General features: G+C 40.5%; 1 protein-coding gene across 2 annotated transcripts in view; it reads left to right on the forward strand.

The window, feature by feature from the left end:
- UBE4B (ubiquitination factor E4B) overlaps positions 1-18794 on the forward strand; it is a 63034-nt gene that overhangs the window by 24173 nt on the left and 20067 nt on the right. Inside the window, exons 5-11 of one of the 2 annotated variants that reach the window (XM_044996394.1) lie at positions 1525-1669; positions 2597-2825; positions 9729-9870; positions 10420-10520; positions 12261-12375; positions 16507-16590; positions 18164-18220. In XM_044996394.1, the coding sequence (XP_044852329.1) occupies positions 1525-1669; positions 2597-2825; positions 9729-9870; positions 10420-10520; positions 12261-12375; positions 16507-16590; positions 18164-18220 (873 nt within the window). The remainder of the gene's footprint in view (positions 1-1524; positions 1670-2596; positions 2826-9728; positions 9871-10419; positions 10521-12260; positions 12376-16506; positions 16591-18163; positions 18221-18794) is intronic. The other variant, XM_044996395.1, reaches the window with a different exon arrangement.

An 18794-nucleotide genomic window follows, 5' to 3' on the forward strand; every position in this document is an offset into this window, starting at 1 on the left:
TTCTTGCTGGGAAGTGTTAGAGAAAAAAAGATAATTTTAGGCAGAAACCACTGACCTTTATGCAACAAGTATTTTCAGTGTTCTTGAGTGATGCTTATGTCTAATTACAGTTAGCCATGCCAGCCATGATGGAGAACAAAGATTGCTGGTTGTATATATGTTCTGGAAAGGTTTTTAAACACCTCAATCCCTCCCTTTTTGCAGATGACGATTATTTGAAACTTGCTTCCCTTATTTCTTGAGCTACTTTTCCATCTATGCTTCCCAAAATCTGGCATCACCTTTGTAAAACCACTGTAATTCATTCCTTGTGTTGGCAATTATTTATGGTGACAACTTTTTGAGGGGAGTAACTGCAGAGAAGTTTTTTGCCTTGGAATTGAGTATAGTTAACATGACTTTACTAAGTGAAGGGAGGAGAGGAATGAGGCAGGCCCTTGAGTACTTTGTCCTGCTCTTTCCTCTTTTTAGAAAGAGGCAAAGCCTTGGGGCTGGGTGAAACAAAAGCTAAATCGAGCAAGCAGCAGTTTGTAGGAGCTCTCCCCAAGTGTTATGACCAAAAGTTTTCACTTGGTACCAGGATTAATTTTCTCAGTTTATTTTTTTCTTGTATTCTCTGTTTGACAAAGTACTTATTAACTATGCTGGGACCTATTTACATTCACTCAGGTCTCATCTAGCAACTGGAAATCCCCAGTTGCTTCCAGGCATCACAGTGTGCAAACTGCAATGTCAATTACAGTGGAACTTCCGTGTAGAATTAAGTTTTTTAAGAGATGCTGACTTGTGCCGTGAGACTGCTCCTACTCCCATTGAAGTCAATGGAAGTACTCCCACTGACTTCAAAGAGTTGGGATCTGGCCATGAATAAAGAGCGTTCCTCTGTATTTAACCTTCTGCAAGCCAGCTAACTGGAAATGGTTTTTAACTGCTGTATGGACACAATTATTTTTGTTGGTCTTTTTTTGGTAAAACAAAGACTGGGATTAAAAAGAGGGGAAAATCTTTAGGTTTTCTTTTTGAGATGAAATCTTAAAAAATGGAGGTCCTGTCTGCTCTGGGTAGACGTTAAATAAAATTAAAATCAACATAGAACTCCTTGTAAGAGTAGAGTTGCGCCAATATCCAGGCTAAAATTTTTCTTCCTCCCACACTATTTTCTAGTATGATGTATGCCAGTTGCTTTGCGCCATATAGGTGTGTGATATCATTTCATTTCTCCTATAACTCTTTGTATAATTTTTTCTTTTTGAAATATTTTCTGATACTGGTATGACTGTCCTTTCATAAGCACACATAATCTGCTTTCAGAATCTAGTTGTGGCTTTCAAACTGACATGCAAGAAGCCTTGCAGAACGTTTTCTTTACAGAATCAATGGATAATAAGTGTTGGATTTTGTTTGTCCTGTGTCCTTTTGCCACCAGAGCTGATTTAAGGTGTCGTATTGTGCCTGTTGAAACTTTGACTTGCATAAGCCAAACCAAAATTAATGCAAAAAATGTTTCCCTCTTCCCTCAACAAGGAGCCTCCATCAGGATCTGAAGTATCCGAGGAGCAGGCCTTACAGCTGGTCTGTAAGATCTTCAGAGTATCCTGGAAGGACCGAGACAGAGACGTCATCTTCCTCACTTCGTTCTCTGAGCAATTTAAGCAGAACCCAAAAGAAGGTAGGAACTTCAGCTGTTCCCATTGTGCTAGTTAGGGTATGAAAGAACAAATTGGAGGAGTCATGTCATCATTTTCAAACATTAAGATGATGTGGCTGACTTGTTGTCCAGCTTCATCCCTAGCTTTTTGTTCGGCTGCAGTCATATAACTGATGCTGCAGTGATGCTTGAGCTTTTCTGGCTGCATTCTTTGCTTGATGCAGAAGTTATTGAGCACAAAATACATTTGTCATCAGCAGATGCCGTTACAATGGGGCCACAATACATGGACAAAGGCGAGATCCTGCAAGGTGCTGAGCACCAGCAACTCCCATTGAAGTCAACTGCCTTAACAAAATTGATCAATCTGTTATTAGGAAACTATTGTGCCAGCGTTGCCATGCTTTTGAATCTTTCAGGAACCCTTTTAAATTGAAGTATTCAGGATTGCATTATAATAGATATGGCTGCTGTTCATTTGATAAAACTAAGGAAGTCTGCTATCTCTTTATTAGGTTGATTGTCATTTTGTCAGATATAAATGACCGATTACTAGATACCAAAACACTTCATTGGTAATTTAAACTTGTGTTTGCTTTTCCTTGTGACATTCTGTGACCTAACTCAACAAAAGAAAGGAAAATACAAGAGAGTTTAAAAAGAAAATTATCTGTAATGTCCACAATAATGACATTAGACCATGCACAGTTCTTTGCATTTTCCACAAACCTTGAGCTTGCATGTTGCTGTTTTCTCAAAACCTGAGATGATAGAGACCAAATGATAAATTTTTGTTAAAATAAAGTAACCTAGTCTATTGCTATCGGCAACAATAGCATTTAATTTATGGAAATAGAAGAAAATGTTTTTGTTGGGTTAACCACCGAGGTCCCTCAGGAGAATCCTCATCACCACAGCGGTCCCTAATTTTCTTGCTGTCCTCTTCAGTGTTCTCAGATTTTAAGGACTTGATTGGCCAGATTTTAATGGAAGTTCTGATGATGTCCACCCAGTCGAGGGACGAAAACCCATTTGCCAGCCTGACAGCCACATCCCAGCCAATTGCAGCAGCTGCCCGGTCACCTGACAGAAATCTGATTCTAAACACTGGCTCTAACCCAGGAACAAGTCCTATATTCTGTAATGTGGGCTCCTTTGGTTCCAGCTCTTTATCCAGGTAACTTTGGGTACACTAGAATGTTGATTTTGTAAGTGTTGGTAAGGGTGAGCCTTAGGCTTGATTTACACTTGAAAGGTAGATTGACATAACAGTAGCTCAAGGAGTATGAAAAATGACATTCCCTTATGTAGCCATTCCGGCTTAACCTCTGGTGTAGACCCAGATAGCTCAACAGAAGAATGCTTCTGTCAACCTCGCTACCGCAAAGCGGTGGAGTTACTACAGTGACAGAACAACACCTTCCATTGCTGTAGTGCCTAACTATGGGGTTACAGCAGCATAGCTACAGTGCCATAGTTATGCTTCTGTAGTGTAAACAAATCCAGAGTTCTTGCATTTAATGTCCTCTGCTTCATATGGGCTTAGAAATGCCACAAAAGCAGCAAGTATAGAGGATTAAAAATATGCTTCATCCTGCTGCACCAGCATGTTCTTCCGCCTTCTTGACTGGACTTCCGTGGTTACATCCACATTTGGTAATGAAGGCCAGATCCTCAACTGATGTAAATTGATACAGCTCCATTGAAGAGAAATGGATATAAACTAGCTATCAACAAGATTAGGCTTGAAATTAGACAAAGGTTTCTAACCATCAGAGAAGTGAAGTTCTGGAGCAGCCTTCCAAAGGGAGTAGTGGGGACAAAAAAATCTAACTGGCATCAAGACTGAACTTGATAAGTGTATGGAGTGGGAGGTATGATGGGATAGTCTACAGTGGCATGTAGCTGATCTGTGGCAGCAAATATCTCCAACAGCCAGTCATGGGACACTATATGAGAAGGGCTCTGAGTTGCAGAGAATTCCTTCCCAGCTGTGCAGTTGGTAGGTCTTTCCCATATGCTCAGGGTCCAACCAATCCCCATACGTGGGGTTGGGAAGGAATTTTCCCCTACGTCAGATTGGCAGAGACACTGGGGGTTTTTTTCAGCCTTCCTCTGCAGCATGAGGAATGATCACTTTCCGATTTAAACTAGTGTAAATGGTGGATTCTCTGTAACTTAGTCTTTAAATCATGATTTGAGGACATCAGTAACTCAGCCAGAGGTGAGGGGTCTATTGCAGGAGTGAGTGGTCAAGGTTCTGTGGACTGCACTGTGCAGGAGGTCAGACTACTAGATAATCATGGTAGTCCCTTCTGACTTTTAGAATCTGAGTCTATGAAGTAATTGGAGCCTCACTGACTTAAGAGCCAGATCCTCACCTGGGTTAACTGTTAAATGTATAATCCAAGCAATGAAATCGATACATTGTTTAAATATTGCAAATAGCCTAAAATGAGAATCAGTAGGTAAAAGCATTGTATGTGATGTGTTACGTGGAATATTCATATACTGATTGGTTAATAGTAGTAGGGTGTTTCTGTTGTTCATTTTGTCTCTCTTGCCCTTCTTCTATGTATCCTAAATGGCTGCTTTTTTTCCTTTTCCCACTTTAATTGATTTAGTCTCTATGGGATTAGTCCAGCTCCTAGTAACCATTTCTCAAGCCATGTGCCAATGACTGGTTCATCTGTTACCCCACCAGCCAGTTCACTTGCCATCACATCTGTGCCTTCCATTTCTGTCAGCCCTCATCTCACAGCAGCAAGTCCTTCTGGAGTCCAGCCCTCCTCTCCGAGGTACCACCCATATACCATCACCCACCCCTGGGGCTTTTCAGCTTCTCATATCCCACGCTCCTTGAATATCTCCATCCCAGCTAGCTCACCAAGTCCTCCAGTCATGGCTACCAGTCCTCAAGCTGTGCCAGTCAGCTCGTCCAGACAGAGGCCCACAACAATGGGCCCACCTTTGTCCACTGCTTTGCCCGGTACCTTGAGCAGGCGTTCTTCTTTCCTAAACAGGATTCCATCTAGGTAATTCACAAGCACAAACAGTATCTATTACATATGCAGTGCAGGGTGTGGTGCATTTATGCCATTTGGAAGAACTTGTCTCTGTACTGAGCTTACTCTACTTACCTAGTGTTGATTTTTCTGTTGGTGTTGAGCTAATACGTTGACTTGCTAATATATTGACTTGCTAACAAGCCCTGGCTGCCAAAGTACTAAACCTTTTTCTGTAGGTATTTGATATTTAACGTAATTGGCATAAAGGTAGCAATATCGTTATATATTTCCCCTTCCTTTTATTCTCCTTCCCCCGCACCCTCCCCCACTGGTAAACTCTCTTCCTTTGGTTTAAATTGCAGTTCAGTCACTCATGCTGGATAGTCTATCAAAGAGGTCTCCTGCTTTGTAATTAACTTGGTGTAGATCTTCAGTTGGTTTGTTGAATGCTCTTGCTTGCTGGAGTATGTCAGATTTGACAGATTTAAATGATAGATTAGTGTCTCTTTGTCAGCAAAGACAGGTACTAACTACTGTGCTGGCCCTCCACTAGCTGCTTCCAGGATCCCCCGCCTCTGCAGGAGGGAGAAACCAACAAACAACCTTTTTGGTGCTCTCATTTTGCTCTGCAAATGCTGTGGTTCAGTTGAGCAGCTCAGAGCTCTGATCTTTAGTATTCAGTGAGATCGAAGGGCTTCCATTTATGCTGTAATTTTTCTAAAGACTCTCGTTTACTTCATTAGTTGTGTATGAATGTTTTTATTTTGGTATGTGACTAGCTCATAGTCAGTAGCGTCATAGAGCATGTTAGCTTAATTTTGATTTTTCTAATGTCATGGATTGTATTAACCATTGTTTGCTGCATGTTTAGGATGACTTTTGACAGATAATTTATAAAGGAGAACTATAGCAGTTTTACTTTTCCTGCTGTCTTTTCATTTTTAAAATCTGTTTTGTTCTCTGATGGCCTTTTTTGCTTTTGTTGCGGTAGTATATACGACAACCCTTTCTCCCTCCTCTTCCTTGCCGTTTCTGATGTGTCTGGGGACAGTAGTGATGAAGAAAACGAAGATGGTGATTTTTCTTGTGTCCAGTTTGGGTCCAGGTATTGGAGAAATAGAATGTAACTTGCATGTTTGGGTGCTCTAGGAACTAACAGTTTGTGGAGCTTTAAGCGTTCTTCAGTGGCACTTTGGAAATAAGTAAAGGAGGAGATAACTTGGACAGGTCTTAATGGGAGATGAAGGATAAACATACATAATGAGTCCTACTTAACCAGTTCTTTTTTTAAAAGAGATGACTCAGAATAAAGGAAATGTTAGTCATGTTGCCCTTCAGGTTTAATGACCACAAAGTCTGAAACAGACATGTAAGTGGAACTCCTTACTGGATGCATGATATGAGGAATATTGCTCATCAAAAACTACATCCTTTAAAGTCAGTGCTACCTCCTGCACAAGCCCTTCTTCTGAATACTTGAAAATGAGGACAGAGGTTAGTGAAGAGTAAAAGACAGAGCCAGATCCTCAACTGATATAAATTGGTGCAGTTCTGTTGAAGTTAATGGAGCTACAGCAATTTACTCCAACTGAGCATCTGTCCTCTAATCTGTGAAGCACATGTTACCTGATTCTCAAGTGCACAAGTAGAAATCAGCAGCCGGTGGAGATGGGGTGGTGAAGACTGATACAGTTGGGACAAAGTTGGGGAGAAAGAGATCAAAGACATGGCCATCCCATTGTGAATTTCTTCAGTTTATATGGCACTGAAATGAGAATGGATATATTCACTGCATGTGAAGATTACCCATTAGCCTTGCGAATATATTATACTTCGTTGAATATTGAATGGGCCAGGCAGGAGATGCTTCTAGGAATGACAATGAAGGGTTAGGATCTTCTGTGTATGTGTAGCTGGAGAATAATAACAGCAAATGGCTGAATGTGTATCACAGTCTCTCAACTTCCTTTGAAACATTTTTGCTGTAGGATGCAACTTCTGAAATGAAAAAAATAAACAACTCCCTGAATGCGTGTTGCTCAGTTCTAGGTGATCTGTGTTCCTGGTCTGGCCCTGGTGATATTGGTTCCATTATTCCCATTAAAAAATATCTACAAGAAACATATTTGTCATCTATTCTTTTCTTTTGCACTTAGCCAAATTAGAAGATGGATATGGGAATAGTATATGGGAAGCATGCCCTTTGGAGAAGGGGAGTTCTTTGGAAAATAGCTCTATAACATTTCTAGCATATTGAGTACTTTACACCCATCTTCAGTTTCCTGACCCAAGCTGATGGTGGCCAGCTGCTGATCTGTCTTAGGATACTGTAAAGGCTTCGTCATAGCAATAAAAATCTAATCATGATGCTTGCAACGTTGTGCTTATTATCTCGTGTATTCCAGATAGAGTGCTTATATCTTGAGTATAACAAAGAGCAATGAGACTTTTTAAAAGGAGAATTTATTCTGAATATTAATTTTAAAAAATTCCTAAATTAAGGATATCTAATTAGGATTTGAAGTATCCTCCCAAGAGAAGCGGGTGGAAGCACCCACTGCTTGGGACTTCTAAAACTAGACTAGACTCAGAACTGGAAAGTGCTATGTAGGGAGAAATCCAGTCCTGCACAGGAGCGGAGGAAAGTCCTACAAGACCTTTCCAGCTCTTATGTCTGTGGTTGTCCATGGTGGAACATTAGAACATAACTATTGTGACAAAGTTAAAAGCTGTAGATTTAATAAATAGTTGTTGGAAGATTCTCAGAGAGGTGAGTTGAATAAACTCCTATCTTCCAATCCACACTGAGTGATTTCAGGAGAAATATTTTATTCAGATTAAAGTTTTGCAGTTTATGTACAGGGAATTCTGTGTTATTTTCACCCTTTGCATTAATTTCAAATCTTACACCTGTGCTATTGAAAACGTAGCCCAGATGTCAGTTAACACAATTTGTGCAGTGTAATATCTTATGGGACTGCCACGCTTCAGGTGGCTTTGCTGGTATGTTATGTCCTGACGTTTTAACTGACTGTAGTGGAATATCAGTTTAAAGTATGAACATGAAAATCCAACGTTTATGCAACAACTTTCATTTTGAAAGTTCCAAAGCACTTTGCCTGTGTAATAAACATATACAGCTGTGCATAGGAATCATTTCAGCCATTGCTGAAATGAAGTTGCCTATAAAGTAACTAACTGTGGCATGAAAAACCTTTTTTGAAAAGAAGTTGATATTGTACAAATAAAGGTGGTGATTTTCAGGCTGGAGGTGAGAAATTCCAAGTACCAGAAAGAGACTACATGGAGAAAAGCATTTGTATGTGTAGTTTTACGCTGGATCAAAGCTTGAAACAACAACATGTCAGTAGGGCTAAACTGGTTATTGGGGTGGAGATGTTAGCAACGAGAGACAGACGGTATGTCTATACGGCAAATAAAAACCATGGCTGGCCCATGCCAGTTGACTCAGGCTTGTGGGGCTGTTTCATTGCTGTGTAGACTTCTGCGTTGGAGCCTGAGCTCTGAAACCCTCCTACTCCACAGGGTCCTAGAACCTGGGCTCCAGCCCAAACCCTGGGTCTCTGGGTATGTCTACATAGCAGTGAAACAGCCATGCAGCCTGAGCCCCATGAACCCAAGTTGGCTGGTATGGGCCAGTTGCGGGTTTTTGTTTGCTGTGTAGACATACCCACAGACCCTGAGAAATGGCCTTGTGAAGAATAGCTGTTTGACCACCCATATTAAAAGTTTTTATTTTTTTAAACTTGTTATATATGGTGACTATATAGTTGTAAACTACTTTTATAAACAGATTTGCATGTTACATAAGATTGCCAAGTTTAAATTGGAGAGAAAGAAAGACTTGGGATAGAGGATCAAGGAGAAAGGGGTTCTGTTCCTGTGTCTGTCATGGATTTCCTGTGTAACCTTGGGCAAGTCACTTCATCTCTCATTTTTCATGTCTGTAAAATAGAGGGTGGTGATGAATGCCTTTCCCAAAGCAATAAATATGAGACACCATCAGAGATAGAGGTATCAAAAAGGAGGTGCTGGTATTAGTTGATAACCTAAGGCACCACATGTGGTTGTCAGGACCAGGTGGTATATCCAAGAATTCTGACAGAACAAAAGAATGCAGTGTCTGAGCTGCTAATGAAAACAACCAGTCTCCTAAAAGTGAGCTGTTGTATTGGAGAGCTGGAGGGAAGTAAATGGGGAACCTATCTTAAAAAAACAAAACATGCAGCCACCAGAAGCCAGTTTACTTACATAAACTTACACTACTTATGTATGGATTTACTTATGGGGAGGAGGAAACGACTTACACTTCTGTGATTCAGAGAATTACAGCCCAGTAAACGTCGCTTCAGTCCCAGCCAAACTATGTGAAATTGTAACTTAAAAATAAAATTCCGTTGCATGATATAATAGGGAGAAACTAGCATGGCTTCTGTGACTGATTATATTAACCAAATGTGTGTGCTCGAAAAATCTGAATAAAAAATTATACAAAAAAAGTGTGATTGTGGTTGAATTTACAGTAGATGCCGAAGAGAGAATGTGAAGCAGCTGTATGGAGGAGTTTTGTTACTTTTTCAGTGTTGCTGGTCAGATAACTTGGGAATCATAAAAAAGAGTGCAGGAGTAGGGTACAAGTAGCTAGAAGCATCACTGCTTGAAGACTGGCTGCTTCACCTCTGTAATCCACAATTTGAGAATCACTTTTATAAAGGCCCATTAGCGTTACATGCCTTTACCATCTGTCAAACATCTGCTCCGTCTTGATCCCCCTTTAGGAATTGCATTAGGCTGCTTGCTGAGCAAGCAGAGAATGTGAGTCATGTGAGAATACGGCCCTATCCCAAGATCTGGACAAAAACATTTAGCAACTTCTGCTCAGGTCACACAAACAAACTTACTTTTACAGGTCTTGTCTGCATGAGTGTGGTGTGTTGGGATGGGGTTTTCTGCTACAAAGAAGTTGTTTAATAGAAAAAGTTGGGAGCATGCAAGACATTGGTAGAAGAGGGATATACATCTTGATTTTCTTTTTTTCCATTTTTTTAAAGCGTGGGAGGCTCTGCTGGAGCAAGTGCTTGTGATTCCTGCAGTGACCATTTCAGCATTGAAACTTGTAAGGAGACAGAGATGCTGAACTACCTCATTGAGTGTTTTGACAGAGTTGGAATAGAGGAGAGAAAAGCACCAAAGGTATTGTAGAGAAGGGTAAAGCCATATTTGCAACAGCACTGAGTCTCGAACCGTCTTCTCTTACTTTACGTTGCCTAGAGGGGAAAGATAGTTTGCAGCAGATAGCTCTATAAAAGCTTTGTGAGAGGTTTTGTTTTGTAAATCTCACTACTGAGATTCCTGTTTGGCCTTTTTAAGTTTGTGTTCAGAACCCCCATCTGTGTTAGTTGGATATCTGTAAAATTGACATTGTTTTGGGGACTGACATGTATCTATCTATTCCCTTTCCTTTGCTTTAAATTGTTTGTTACACATAGAACCGCATCTCTAAGACCAGCAGCCTTTGCTGTTAACGTAAAACTAAACTTCTCCCTTGTAGACAACAGTGGAATGGAAAATATTTAGTTCAGCTCATTAAATGTAATCTGAAGAATCTTTAGCTGGAAATATGCCATCAATGCCATCTGTTTGCTTAGATTGCATGAATGCAGAAGTTGTTCGCTGCATTTCCTATGTCTTATCTATGAATGTTTTCATTCTGCATCAAAATGATTTTTTTATTCTTCTTAGATGTGTAGCCAGCCAGCAGTTAGCCAGTTACTGAGCAACATCCGATCACAGTGCATTTCCCATGCTGCTTTGGTGCTACAGGGATCCTTAACACAACCAAGGTGAGTAAAGTTGATGTTGGTCATGAAATAGACACACATTTAACACAGAATTTGTATATCTACAGAAGTAGATAACAATTGAGTAAAATCAGCTACAGAAATGGGACACCTTTTCAGTAAATATGTATAGTATATACCATTACATACATACAAAATGGGAAATGACTGCCTATGAAGGAGTACTGCGAAAAGGGATCTGGGGAGTCATAGTGGACCACAAGCTAAATATGAGTCAACAGTGTAACACGGTTGCAAAAAAAGTGAACATCATTCTGGGATGTATTAGCAGGAGTGTTATAAGCAAGATAAGAGAAATAATTCTTCCACTCTACTCTGCGCTGATTAAGCCTCAACTAAAGTATCGTGTCCCATTCTGGGTGCCACATTGCAGGAAAGATGTGGATAAATTGGAGAAAGTCCAGAGAAGAGCAACAAAAATGATTAAAGGTCTAGAAAACATGATTGAAAAAAATTGGGTTGGTTTAGTCTAGAAAAGAAGACTGAGAGGGGACATAACAGTTTTCAAGAACATAAAAGGTTGATACAAGGAGGAGGGAGAAAATTGTTGTTCTTAACCTCTGAGGATAGGACAAGAAGTAGTGGGCTATCATTGCAGCAAGGGAGGTTAGGTTGGACATTAGGAAAAACTTCATAACTGTCAGGGTGGTTGAGCACTGGAATAAATTGCCTACAGAGGTTGTGGAATCTCCATCATTGGAGGTTTTTAAGAGCAGGTTAGAGAAACACCTGTCAGGAATGGTCTGTATAATACTTAATCCTCCCATGAGTGCAGGGGACTAGATTAGATGACCTCTTGAGGTCCCTTCCAGTTCTATGATTCTATGATTACAGTGGCTCAGGGTTTGTCTATATGGGAAGATATACCAGTATAAATGAAGGTGTGAATTTAAACTGCTGTAATTCCACCAATATGACCCTCATGTGGACACTCCTATTCGAGTATAGGAGTGCATTTATCTAGTTCAGTTTGTCACTTTGAAAGCAGTTTAAGCTAAACCAAAAAAGTCACCTTTACTCTGGAGTAAGTGTGTCCACATGGGGATTTATATTGGTAGCACTTCTGGTATAGACAAGCCCTAAGTATTTAAAGGGACGTGTCATAGTAGAAGACTGACCTGATTTTTTTTCCTATTTGTTAAAATCCAAGTAATTTACGAGTATCTATTCAAAACAAATGCTTCAATAAGCTTCTCAAAAATGTGAGCCACCCACTTATATAGATGAACAACCCTAGAGTAACAACTATGTTTTTGTGTGTAATAGAGAAAAAGGCACCATTCAGTTTCAAGTTCATAGGGTGTGCTTACAAAAAGTAAGTGTTAATTTGGAAAATACTATGACTTCCACCTTTCCTTAAAGTTGGAAAAATGAACAGGTTGAGATTAGTGGAACAAACCTAATGCTTTTGCTTCACTGGGATGAGCCTAACAAAGGTTTTTTTCAGTATAGAGAGGTAGAGGGGAGAACCAATTAATTTAAATAGGACATAGTTTTCTTCAAACCACATTAGACCAAAGTGGGGTTTTGGCAGCAGCATCCCCTGAAGAATTATCTTTGTAGAAGGACTTGGGAGACTTGGTTAGTTGCTTCTGAAAGAAGTAATTGTCTCAGTTATGACATTCCATTATCGGGGTGTATCAGTAAATGTGAGACCAGTTGTTTTTTCTGAAAGATGTCTCCTCTTCCCCCCCCCCACTTTTTTTTTTAATATGAATAAAGGTCTTTGCAGCAGCAGTCTCTGTTGGTACCATACATGCTGTGTAGGAATCTTCCATTTGGCTTCATCCAAGAATTGGTGAGAACAACTCACCAGGATGAAGAGATGTTTAAACAGGTAAGAGGCTTGTTCAACTTGCAAGTATTAGCATACTCTACAACTTAGTGTCTGAACTATCCGAGGGAGTGGCTGTCCAACTCTTTGTTCTGCAGACCACATTCTGAGACCACAGTTTGAGAATCATTGGTCCCTGGACTGGCAAGTAATTAAGCAACTGGGGGAGTTTGCTGTCTCTCTCCTTTCACTTGTTAAAGGGATTCAAAAAGAATGACTGAACTCTGTATGAAGTTTTACTCAAAGTAAGCAAATCTATAAATCTATAGATTTGTTGTGTAAAGAAGATTCTGTAATAAGCAGCACTTTTTAATAAAACGTTGAAGCATACTACCTGAATCTTTTTTGCATACAGTAGTATCCCATTGTAAGGCTTTGTCTTGGACTGTCACTTTTCAGATCGTTCTATCCACATTTCCCTGATCCATAAAAGGGCAAACTTCCCAAATCACACATTGAGAAATGTTAGTTTTTGTCCATCTTGCCAAGGACAGAGTGAATTAATAGTTTGCATCTATAACACTTTCACCCCAAGGATTTATAAGCACTTTACAAATATGAATTAAGGCTTCACAACACCCCTCTAAAATAGGGAACCATTATTATCCCCTGTTAGAAATGAAGATGCTGAGACAGAGTGTAAACAACTTGCCCTAGATGTCAGGGTGGGTCAGTGGGAGAGCCAGAAATTGGAATCCATTTCTCCTGATTCATAGTCCTGTACTTTAATTACTAGGCCACACTTCTGCTTCATAATTTAATGCCAAAGCAGGTCAGTCAGGTTACTACTGGCTCTAATTAGTGCACCCGTGATTTACTCACAGCAAAGCAGCACTCAGAATGGTATGAAATCTCTAGTATCTTTAGAATATGGTTCTCAAAGTGCAGAGAAGATGATTTGGAGAGGTACACAGCAGGGCTGGGGCCAGCTCCCATGGAGGGCGGGGAGGGAGCACCACATTTCCAGCCCTGCTTCACCTCCAGGCCCAGCTACTCCCCCATCCCCGTTTCCGCCCCCAGCTCTGCCTTTAGCCCGGGCCCTGCTGCTGAGGAAGCCTTGGCTGTGCTGTAACAGAGGTGGGGTGTGGACAAATTGTATACTAGTGACCGGGGGGCATGGCTGGAAAAGTTTGAGCACCACCGCTTTAGAAAATGTAGAGAAATTCTTATCTTGTATTAACTCCTGAAAATTATACTGATATAAATGAGGAGCAAATGCAACAACACCAATAGGAACTGGCTTTTGGAAAGAAGTATTTGATCACTACAAATGCCTCTGGTTTTAAGTAACATGTGCTCATGTGAATGAGAGTCCAGAAGAAATATTATCGGTCCTATCTGGAATTAAATATCAATTTGCAGAGTTAAATTTACGTGTTAACTCTTATTTGGGCTCTTATTATCAGAGTGCTTTGACCTGGAGTGTGTTTAAGATACTGTGAGTATCTATACATTGCAACTGGGAGCCTGGGTAGACTATCACGTGTTAACTGTACTCAAGCTAGCCACTCAAGTTCAGATCCATAGGGTTGGGCAGGCTTGTACTCAGGTGGTTAGCCCATGCTATTTTTAGCATTACTTGGGGGAAATTCTGCACCAAAAAATTAAAAATTCTGCACATAATATTTTCAAGTTCTGCACAATTCTGCATATTTTATTTGTCAAAATGGCACAATATAATCACACCGATTTCAATTATCTTTGGTAATTTATTTCAAAATACCTGTCAGCAAGTACGTCTGTAACAATACAGACGACAAAAAAGATTCAGAAAATGTGTTTTGACAAATAGATTCCTTACTAGGCATATTAATACAGAACTCGGAGTAATAATTCATTTAAACTACAATACAGAACCATATTTCCCACACCCTTCAGAAGCAGTGCAAATGCTTGGGGGAGTCGGGGTAAAGGAGGAGCTGAGGGAGAGGGAAGTAATTGCTTGAAAGGAGCCTGGATGTGAATGTGGAAGGTTGTTGGGGATGGGTGAGGAAAAGTATGGAACAGGTTTTGTTCGGGGGGGGTGGGGCGGGACTGTTAGGGAGCTTCCCCCATGCAGACCCTGGTTGACCGTAGCCTCTCCCATTCAGTCAGGCACGTCTGCCCTGTCCCCATGTGCTCCTGCACCCATATGTGTCCTTGCACCGCCCGTCCACGTGTCTCTCCACCCCCTCCCCAGGTCTCTGTGCGCCCACTCAACAATTCCCCTGTCCCTATGTGTCCCTCCATGCCTTCCCCCTGTAGCTCTGTACCCCATCCCCCTCTGCCCATGTGCCCCTGCACCTTCCTCCCCCACCATGACCCTGTGCCTCCACTCCCATTCAGCCCCTGCCCCAGTCTGTCCTCCACTAGCCCTTATGAGCCCCATAGCCTCTGTCTCCTGACCTGGCTTGCTGCGAAGAAGGCTCTGAAGGCTCTTTCTCTTCTCTAGCTGGCTGGGAGCGGCTGTTGTGATTTATCACCAAAGTGCCCACTAGTGGGCAAAAGGCAGAACTGCAGCAAGATTTCTGCTGAAGCTTTTTTCTGCACAAAAAATTAAAAATATGCATGCCTAATTAATTATGTGCATGTGCAGTAGTGCAGAATTCCCCCAGGAGTATAGCCTGCTTGCTTGAGCAGAGCTAGCATGTATCTGTCTACCCAGGTTGGGAGGCACACACCAGCTTCAGTGTAGACCAGGGGTAGGCAACCTATGGCACGGGTGCCAAAGGCAGCATGCAAGCTGATTTTCAGTGGCACTCTCATTGCCAGGGTCCTGGCCACCAGTCCAGGGGGCTCTGCATTTTAATTTAATTTTAAATGAAGCTTCTTAAACGTTGTAAATAAGGTTTTTAATTTACATACAACAATAGTTTAGTTCTATATTATAGACTTTTAGAAAGAGACCTTCTAAAAATGTTAAAATGTATTAGTGGCATGCGAAACCTTAAATTGGAGTGAATAAATGAAGACTCGGCATAGCACTTGCCGACCCCTGGTGTAGACATACCCTACAGGGAATGGTTCTGGAACATGGTTAAGATCAAGATTGGAACCATGCCCTTAACTGGATTAGGGAACAGCCTTGTTGTAACCAGATTCCCTAACACAATTTGATGATATTTGTATATCTTTATCCAAGAGACCCAGTACAGTTCTGTTTGGGTTCCAGTGGTCACTCCTGTATTTTGTAAAACAAATATTTGATTTTTATTCCAGAAGGAAAAATTCGATAATGTGTGATTGGGCCCTTGTAATTGGGTGGTGTTACTTCTTGGTTAATCATTTCCTCCCTTCTTCCTTCCTCCTTTGCAGTCTCAGTGACTCCTGCTGTTTTGCCTATCACAGTATTAAAATTTACCGACACAGGCACAAAATCTACTTGCCCAGAAAATACTATTCCGCTGTATATAATCACTATTCACTCCAAGTCAATGGGTCAATAGAGTACTCCAAGGCTGGGCTATCAAGCTGTTAAAGGAAGCCCCAGACCCATTCTTCTTGGCAATAATCTCTCTTGTATTTTTATATTTTTATACATGATTTCTACCTGTGGAGAGTTTGCTAGATCAAGTCCCTAATCTTGTTGTGGCTTTACCATTGTTGATCAGCTGCAGTGTGTGTCTGTATGTTCCACTAGCTCTATGACCAAGTCCAGATTAGCATGTTGTTTGCATTGCTAGAATTTTTTAGACTACAATGTAGGTTCTTGGCACTGACCAGAAAAACTTTTCAAGTGCTCACGTGTTTGGAATATTTAATTGTTTGTACAAGTGAATTTTCATGTACAGACATCAAGTTGATCTGTCGTTTATGCTGTATTTGGATGCGTTGAAGATTCATGCCAGATGCTCTTCTCAAAATGTAACAAAAAAGATGTGGTCTCATGGGCTGAACTTCATTGCCTTAAGCGTAAAGGAACTGGACTGAGGTTGTACTTCTAGGTTTGCTACTCTTTTTACATTTAAACATTGCTATTTCTTTTGAAATAACTTACATAAACGGACAGAACAAACTTTATATTTTGTTTCCTTCTGTGGACATATTAGTATTGGAGATGTGAGCGGGTTTCAGGGTGCCCAGGGCTGTGGCTTCACCTATGTTTTATTGGTTCCCATTCTGAAGTGTATAAGTAATGTACTTCTGTTTTTACAGATCTTTATCCCTATCATACAAGGCCTGGCTCTTGCTTCCAAAGAGTGCTCCCTTGATAGTGACAATTTTAAATATCCCCTTATGGTAAGGACTATTCCTTTTTAGCAGCTCTTGCTTTAAGATACCCAGTATTTGATGCAGATCTGTTCAAAGTAACTTTAATTAACCCTGTTTGGCTTGCTTCAAATGGCTTATTGAACATTGACCTCATGTTGGAAATGTAAAGTGTTATGAGGTGAGTAACAGAGTAATGACCAGATGGAATCTGTGGCGCTCATAATGTCTCAGGCTTAATGTACAGCAGACTTTATGCAACAGTCTATTCAAATGTTTACATCCTGGTGATGTAGATGAGAGATGTGGTCTCGCCGATTAGTGCACATGCTATGTGTTTTAAAAACTAAATAAATCCCATAATTGTTAAAAACCTTAAATGATCAGAAATGGAAAAATAAATCTACTTTCCACTATTTACTTCAGTTTGGTTTTTGTATTGCTCTCTGTCTAGCCAATTGATGTCCATTATTCAATAAATAAAATGATTCAAACCAATGGCTGTCTACTGTAGGGAATTCATGGCAGTCTGACCACTGAAAAGTGACTTTAAAAAAGCACTTTATTTTACTCCATAGATCAACACCCAATGTGTCTTTGAGGCAGAACTGCTGATTTATTGACACAACTAAACTTTTATTCCTGTAGGCAACATTGCCAAGCCAAGTACAGACACAAGACAGCAAGCAGGATTCTCCTGTATCCCATTTATTGCAGATAAAATCAGATTGCAGGATCTCTTACTGATGATTTTTGAACCAGAAAGAGGACTGCTTCAGATCCGGGTTAAGTTTGCAGTTCTGCGAATTAATTTAAACCACTTCGGGACTTTGCAAACTAAGCACATTTGATGTCACTGATCCACATTTTAAAAAAAGCTTTCTCTGCTTGTTCTGTGTTCCTCAATTTTCAGGCTACCCCAACCTTAAATAATTTCAACCCCTTGTGAAATTCAGCTGTCAGCTTCAGCATAGGTTAATGCTTGCTGAAGTCTCTTCTGCAGAGCCTTGAAGTGGCAAAGGGTGGAATAGTAGTTAACTTGATACACCGGAATAGAAGTATGAGAACATATAATACAAGAAGTGGAGCATGTAAAAGCTTACGTTATTTTTGCGTTTTCAAAATCCTGCTTTATAGCCTCTTTATTTCCTTCTCCTCTGGAGTTTAGCTTGAGTTAGAGACTGTAGATAGGATTCTTTGTTTCAGGCCTCAGCATTCATCTGACGATGTTCCACTTAGGGTCGGAAGACAAAGGCCTTGGTGTGTATAGGACAATAGCCCTGTTTATTACTCTTACTGACTCTTGTATAGCAGTTTAGGAGTTGAGCGATGGGATCATTATGTATTGAACAAGCAAATAACTTGCCCAGCTAATTTTTTAAAATAAATGTGATATTTGGCTTTCTGAGATAGTTGCAAGGTGTGCATCAACATATTTAGATCCTGTTCCCTTTGTAGACAATTAATGTTTTACTATTGACTTAACTGGAGCAGGATCTGGTCTTTTAAGCATTCTAGCATGTTTATCTGTTCATTGGTAGCCAGGGTGGTCTGGGAAATGCATCTGAATAAACTGTCTTTATTTATTTATTTTTTTTTTCAGGCATTAGGTGAATTGTGTGAAATCAAGTTTGGGAAAACACACCCTATATGCAGTTTGGTAAGTGTCCGCACACCTAAATGTAACAATTTCTGCTACATAATACTTCAAAAATGCTATGCAGATGTTTTTTTCAAAACACTCTGGAAACATTAGTTATTCTCACACCACCCTTAAAAGTTAGGTAGGTGGTATCCCTGTTTTACAGTTAGGAAACTGAGGCACAAAGAAGTGTCTTGCTCCAAAGCCACAGGAAAAGTCAGTGGCTTCCAGGATTGGAGGCCATGAATTCATGGTTTCCATCGTCATGCCCATCTGTTAGGCCTCCCTCATCTCTAATTTGCATGCAGTTCTTGCTGATGGCATGGTTTGTTCTTTATGTTGTTTGGCCATACCAATCTAGTTGAGCACTGCATGCATTAGATGATGAACCATCCAGATTTCTTCGATAAGTTACTTGGGCCAGTGACTCTTGTTATGTGGTTGTGTAGCATCTTGCACAATTGGGCCCTCATCCTCATCGGGGGCTCTTGGGAGCTATGGTATTACTTAAGAGTAAGCAATAACTAAGATCTGTCCAAGGAAGAACATCATCAATAAATTGAGTTGCCTCTCCTTGAGAAGAGAAATAACT

This window comes from Mauremys mutica, chromosome 21 (assembly GCF_020497125.1).
Source record: "Mauremys mutica isolate MM-2020 ecotype Southern chromosome 21, ASM2049712v1, whole genome shotgun sequence".
NCBI classification, from domain to species: domain Eukaryota; kingdom Metazoa; phylum Chordata; order Testudines; family Geoemydidae; genus Mauremys; species Mauremys mutica.